General features: G+C 32.9%; 1 protein-coding gene across 2 annotated transcripts in view; it reads left to right on the top strand.

The window, feature by feature from the left end:
• The window catches only part of LOC111034801 (zinc finger protein 235-like), a 97,004-nt gene extending 93,333 nt beyond the window's left edge, over nt 1-3,671 (top strand). The window contains exon 8 of one of the 2 annotated variants that reach the window (XM_022316173.1): nt 2,973-3,671. In XM_022316173.1, the coding sequence (XP_022171865.1) occupies nt 2,973-3,223 (251 nt within the window). In that variant the 3' untranslated portion in view covers nt 3,224-3,671. The remainder of the gene's footprint in view (nt 1-2,972) is intronic. The other variant, XM_022316175.1, reaches the window with a different exon arrangement.
• Nucleotides 3,672-6,877: the final 3,206 nt, after the last annotated feature.

Raw genomic sequence — 6,877 nt, forward strand, 5'->3', positions numbered from 1 at the left:
TATTAAAATGGAATATTATTAGAGGAGCCGACGGAATGACGACGGACTTGAAAATACATATTATTATTATTATTATTATACATACCTAACACAGGTCCGGGTCGTTTATATACATATAATAAGCACAGCCATATCAATTTATTATTCGATTTATAATAATATTATGTAGATTAACAGACAACTCGTGTACGATAATTTTCTATACGCATTATGTACCTAAGCGTATTATACGCCGTATTAGGGAAATTATTATTATGTAGTGCGCGTATCATCCGACACCGGCAGTACATCAAACGATGATTTATTTTTAAAAAAAACATAATATTAAATCAATATAAAATAACAGATATCCCCACATTCGTATTATATAGGTACTTTTAATCCACATAATGTAGAAGTTGCGCAGCCTCGCATACTATTATAATATAAGTGCAGTGTTTAAATGCTGCACTGCAGCAGGTGGTGCTACATAAATAATTATCATTGGATTTCCATACAATTCATGGTTTTAGACTTAATAATTACAATTATTATTATTCGCAGTTCCTAAGTGAGATTTTCTAGGTTATGCTGAACAATGACTTTTTTATCGGATCAACAATGGACGGGTTGGATGTTTTTGGAGTGAGGATTATAATATGTGTGAAGTATATACGCATGCTTAAACGCACAACTTTATTTCATGGACTATGAGCGGATATAGGAAAACCGAGAGGAAAATGTTATTACAGAACGGCCTGACAGGAAATTCGTATAGAATATATGATATCTAATCTAACCCGTACGAAAGATGCGCGTCGTAATCGATATTGTTATAGTCATTAGTTTTTGCTCGTATAGATTTTTTGCTGTTTCTTTAGGATTTATTTTTATTTTTTGACAGCCGCCGCACTGCGGCTAGAGTCCGCGTCACCGACCCGAAACTCAAATCCATTATGACGTTTAATATTTTTCTTAAAACGAATTTTTTCTCCATTTTTTTCCCACCGCCACGCTGCCGCCGTTCGCATATACCTACACACTTTCACACAAACGATATGTTATTATTATTATCATTATTATCATTATACTATAAACGGCGTGTGGGCGTCGTTTTCCCTCACGCGTAAACACACGTTACGCATGTTTACGTGCTGCGGCGGCTAAGTCTAAGACCTATCGTGAAACACCGATATTATGGGTATTGTATGTTTTCATCCTCTCAGCCAATTCTCTGCCGGAACGATATGTACCTACCGCTCGCGTTTAATGCCCACAAACGGGGTGTTTCAAGCCTTATTCATCCACCGTTCTTGGCGAAATCCGTGTGTAGGTACCTATACATACCTTTTTCGTGAACCGGTCCCGTGTGCTCGCCGCGAAAATTGTCCTCGCATTTATCCGTGGCGCCTGTATTTTATTACATCTTAAATAATAGTAATAATAAACTACCCAAATTAATAGACATCGGCGTACATTTGGTCGTCCTATTATACACGCACTTACGCCCACCGAATTACCCCCTTTAGGTATATAGGCGAACGAACGGCGACGGATAATAATTGGCGACCTATAAAAAACACTTAAACCCTTATAATAATATAATGCTCTACGTATAATGATATATATATATTGTGTGATAGCCGAGGATCACGGCAATGGGCCCTATATATTATATCCATTAGACTCTGTCGTTTGGCGGGACTGTATAAAATATATAATGATGTTTTCCAAAAATCCCTGATATACCTACACAAATTGCACAAATCAACTGAATGAAATCGGTTAGAAAATATAACATTTATATATTATCTCATATAGGTATTATGTATATGGTACCTATATCATTATGAGACTGCGACCACCGAGATTCGAATATTTTCAGACTGCGCCTCGCAGATCATATTGCAATATCGCATTAATGTGATTGGAGCTCAAGATTTCGAGTATGTTTCCTTTCAAAATATGACGAATAAAATCACTGGTCATTGTTTTGGGGATTTTTTTTCAAGCCAAGGCCCAATGTTCACAATAATCTACACACGATACACGGTATGCTTGTTTGAAAAAGAATAGCACAGTGGTCACCAAATGACGGCTCGTGGGCCGTGGATGAAATTTATTGAGGCCACAGACATGAAAATAATTTTTTTATGAGGAACTAAGTTAGATTTTCATACGTTTTCTTTTGAATTTTTGATTTTCCCTTGTGTTTTGTTAAATAACATGTACTTCACATTTTGTTAGCCTCTGAATTTCTTATGTGGCCAGTGGCCACACATAAATATTAATCGATGACGTAGTATAACATAGTGTGGACACTAGTGTGGCATGTATAAAAGTCGTCTACTTTAAATATAAACTTATACTCGGCAACATATTATTTTATGTTCAAGTATATAGCATCGATACTAAATCGGTAGGAGGCATACGTATACTTATCACTAGTGGAACGCGGAAAGCTCATACTTTGAAGACACAAATTACAATTATTATCAATATTCAACATAATATTTAGTATTATAATATACTTTCAAGTGGTACTTGAAAATGTTGAAACCCTGTGGATAGTACTATAGGGTATAAAATGGTTGAAAACCGTCGACATGTATAGCATCGGTTATCGAAATCACTTTATCACTCTGCGTATTTTTGATGTCACATAATATGACATAAATTATAATTAGAGAAATTATAGAAATGATAAGACGTTAAGGGTATACATTGTAGTTCGTGTTACTAGGTATATATTATGTTATGCTTGCGAGTTTCTATATTTTTTTAAGTGTTTCCATGCCACCGAACCCCAAGTCCCTTTATATTATTATAAACCACTATACCTGTATACTATATGATAATAATATACGCTCACGCCGCAGCAACCATTAATAACGACAGTATTTATAATGCAATGACGTTATCCCGATGTGATCTAGTCGTCGTGCATTATAATATATTAATATGTTTTTAATTTTTTTCGTCTTTTTCCGCAGGTGAAACCCAAGAGGAGTGCAACAAGTGCGGTAAGGTGTACATGGCCCCGGAAACGGACAAGGGTCGTGGCGGCGCGTGTCCCGAGTGCTCTCCGTCGTCGCGTCTGCCACCGACCGACGCCGCCGCTGACGCCGCATCAGCCGCCGCAGGCAGTTCGCCACCGGAAGAAGAGCGGTCTTACGGGGGCGATTCCGAAGACTGTTCGTCGATGGGATCCGTAGACGACTGCAGCAGCAGGGGTGGCTTGTGAACGGCTGCTGCCGTGGGGTGGTGGCGTGACGTGGGTGGCGGCTCGTCTCCGAGGGCTACTGTTTCCCTCGCGCGCCCTTAAGACACGTCATGTATTTTTAATCATTAAATAAAGAAAAAATACCGATAGCGGAAAAACTACACGAAAATATACGACTCGTGTGCACCACTCGTCGCATACTTGCCGGATACTTGTTTCCGCACTCCGCCGTGTAACACACCTCGTTGGCGGCGTCGACGATAATCATATTATTAGGTACCTATAAAATAATAATAATATTATCATCGTAAATTATTACGCGTGAGCCCGACGACGGGGAAACAAACAATACGTACAATACGCAAGAGAGCACTTAGGCTTTTATCGATTTTCGTGATTTTACGACCCGGTCGAACATAATATTATTATATGATATGGAGAAGAAAAAAAATTTTACGAGTTTTCGGAGTAACAATGTCGTAAAACGGACGTAATTAATGTGTCGTCGCGTATTTTTATTTTTTCGTATCGTACTCGTCGTCAATTAACGCGCGCGTGTGTATATGTGAGTGTACTGTGTATAATAATATATATATATATATAAATATTTTATAATATCGTGTGAATGTTATAGCACGCCGAGCTACCTGAGCGAGGGTCTTATATTATAATATTATTAAAATAAGAATAATAAGATTATTACTATTTGCTATTTACTATTATTACCTATCATCATTATATTATTATTATTATCTCATCATCTGTTAGTTTAACATAATGTATAAGTATTCGCGTTTAATATTTCTTGGTTTAATTTTGTTCGTGTCTCAACCGCGGTGCAATATTATATTCTGGTACACGTGCATTATGCGGTGATTTTTCGACCTCGATCGATGTAATGTTATAGTATTAAACGGTTGATGAATTTTTTTTTTTTACTCGTGTCGCAGCGATGACGATCTAAACACGCGTATCTCTGTGGAGTCGCGCTCGTGTGTATAATATTAAATATAATATTATAATTATTATATTGTCTATTGTAGTATTTTTAATTCTAGTCACTTTATTATTATCATCATTTATAATTTTTTTCTATGATTATTTTTTTTACTATATTTTTATACAGTGTATATTTTATTTTTTGTACATATCATTATATATATTATATATTATAATAATAATACATCGCTGTAGCATAATATATATATATATATATATATATATTATAATTGAGTTAAGTTTTTAGTATTACTCGTATGAAGAATCTGTGTTTTGATGGAAAAAAAAATTGGAAATAATATTTATTATTCACGTGTAAAATTTTTATACTTAATAAATGTATGTCTTACATAATACATTTATAATATAATTATATACATTTTTATTTTTTAACTTTGTAATTTTTTAATCTTTAGGTAATCCTAACTTACTCATACCTATCCATCTGCACTAAAAATGTCCTATACCCGGGGTCACCTACTAATTTTCAAAGAGGTCCATTTTGAAATTTACTAAACTTTCCTCGGTTCCAAACAGTTTTAATAACTTTTACACACGTTAATAAATACAATTTTTTTTAAACCTGCCTTCCTATTAATTGTATCAATAATATTTGAATAATTTTTTTGTCAAAATGTTTTATATGACACACCTATAGTTTTTATATTTACACATGAGGGTCAATAAAATAATGTTCGCGGTCCGTATCCAAACCGCAACTACCAATTAGTGACCCCTGTCCTACACTCTAAAGCAGGGATCGCCAACCAGTCTATCGAGACTTTAGAAGAATATTGGTCGATCGTATTAAAAATGAATTAAATAGCTATTGGCTGTTCACGTGAGTTATCTTAACCAAACTTTTGCACTTTACATACAGAGTAATGTATTATAATTAGAGAAGAAAAAATAAAATTTTCTAATGAAGAAATATTAGAAGAAGAATACGATGTATAATATATTATTGTTCTATGTAAGAATATCAGTAATATACGTAAATAAATAGTGATGGTCGATCACCAGATCGTTAAAATGTTTAAAATAGCTCATTTATTGGAGAAGGTTAGCGACCCATGGAGCTCTATAGTTCAGTATTTTTATGTTTTTACAAGTCGTCTGTATAAAAACAGAGAACGTACCTATATTAGTATAGGTATTATATAATATCATTTTTTTTTTCAGGCAGCACATATTAAATATATATTTTATAATCATTCATTTGACAGTGTACAACCAAACTAAAACGAATAGTGAAGTAAATAACATAAATTATAAATAAACATATTAATGCATAATGTGGTAACGTATATAAATTGTGTGCGCATGTAAATTCCACTCGAAAATGGTAAATTCCGCCCGAAATGAACTAAAGGTAAAATAAGGTAGGTACATGTGAATTCCGCCCGTATAAAAATTATAATTAATAAACACATCCTGCCTATAAGTAAAAAATTCTTATTACTTTAAAGTTTTTACAAAGTAAGTACCTAGTTATTAATAATTATATGATAAATAACATAGATTAATCATTATAAGTATTTAAATAAACGTATATTTCACATATTAATTCAAAAAAATCTTAAAAGTAGAACCTAATATTTATAATAAATACGAGTCAAAATTGATGATGATTATTATTTTTTTGTCAAAATCCCCAAAATAATGATCCACGTCCTCTACATAATTATCCATTGAGATTTCATTATTTTTATATTTTCTAATTATATTTTGCATGTTTATATATATTTTTTTTGATTTCAAATTTCTATATTTATGAGGTTCATTTATACTATTTATTTTTATGTAATTTTCTAATTGAATTTGCTTAAGTCTGTCTAAAAATATAAAAATATGAGGGTGATTAGAATCAAAACTTTTATTAAAATGGGAATGAAATGACTCGCAAGCATTGGTCGTTCTGTTCAAATCTGCTGTGGCAACAGCCCATATATTTGGAGGAAAAGCTGTGTCATTACTTATATAATTATTTAATAAATAATCTGAAAATTGTGTTAATCTATGGTCATTTGGCTTAGAACTTATTAAAAATACTTCAAAGTAATAAAAAACCATCTCGGGCTCTAAAAAACTAATCCGAAACATTTAACCATCCAATTTCTAATTTTCGAGGCTTTAGTTTTATACTCTACACTTAACCCTACGGCTTGAACATACCTATACCAAAATTGTAATAAATGAAAACGACAACCATAAATTTGAATATTCAGCCAGATGGGTTTACATGCGTTGTGTATAGCTTTTTCGAAGTCAATGACAACATACTTTGGCTCAAATAAGTAATTATCATGAATACAAAGATTAAATATTAATTTGAAACACTGCAATATATATTTTGAGTTTTTGCTTTAAATAAACAAAAAACTAAAGGTATATGATGGCCATTAAAATAGCCATGTATAGTAAATAGTTGTAAAAAAAACTTAGAACTATATTAAAATGTACCATCCATGTAAATCCATTCTGCAGTTGATAACATTTTTAAATTTGTTTTAAACCCAAAAATTATGATACCAATGTTCCACGTTCGAACATTTTGTAATTTCCAAATACTACCTATAGTCTATAATACACAGCGTGGCGAAAAGTACGGTCGAGTCGCACAGTTACGGAACGCTTAGTTCAAAAATATTTTTTTTTCAGGGTGGAATTTACAAG

This window comes from Myzus persicae, unplaced genomic scaffold (genome assembly GCF_001856785.1).
Source record: "Myzus persicae strain clone G006 unplaced genomic scaffold, MPER_G0061.0, whole genome shotgun sequence".
In the NCBI taxonomy this organism is placed as follows: domain Eukaryota; kingdom Metazoa; phylum Arthropoda; class Insecta; order Hemiptera; family Aphididae; genus Myzus; species Myzus persicae.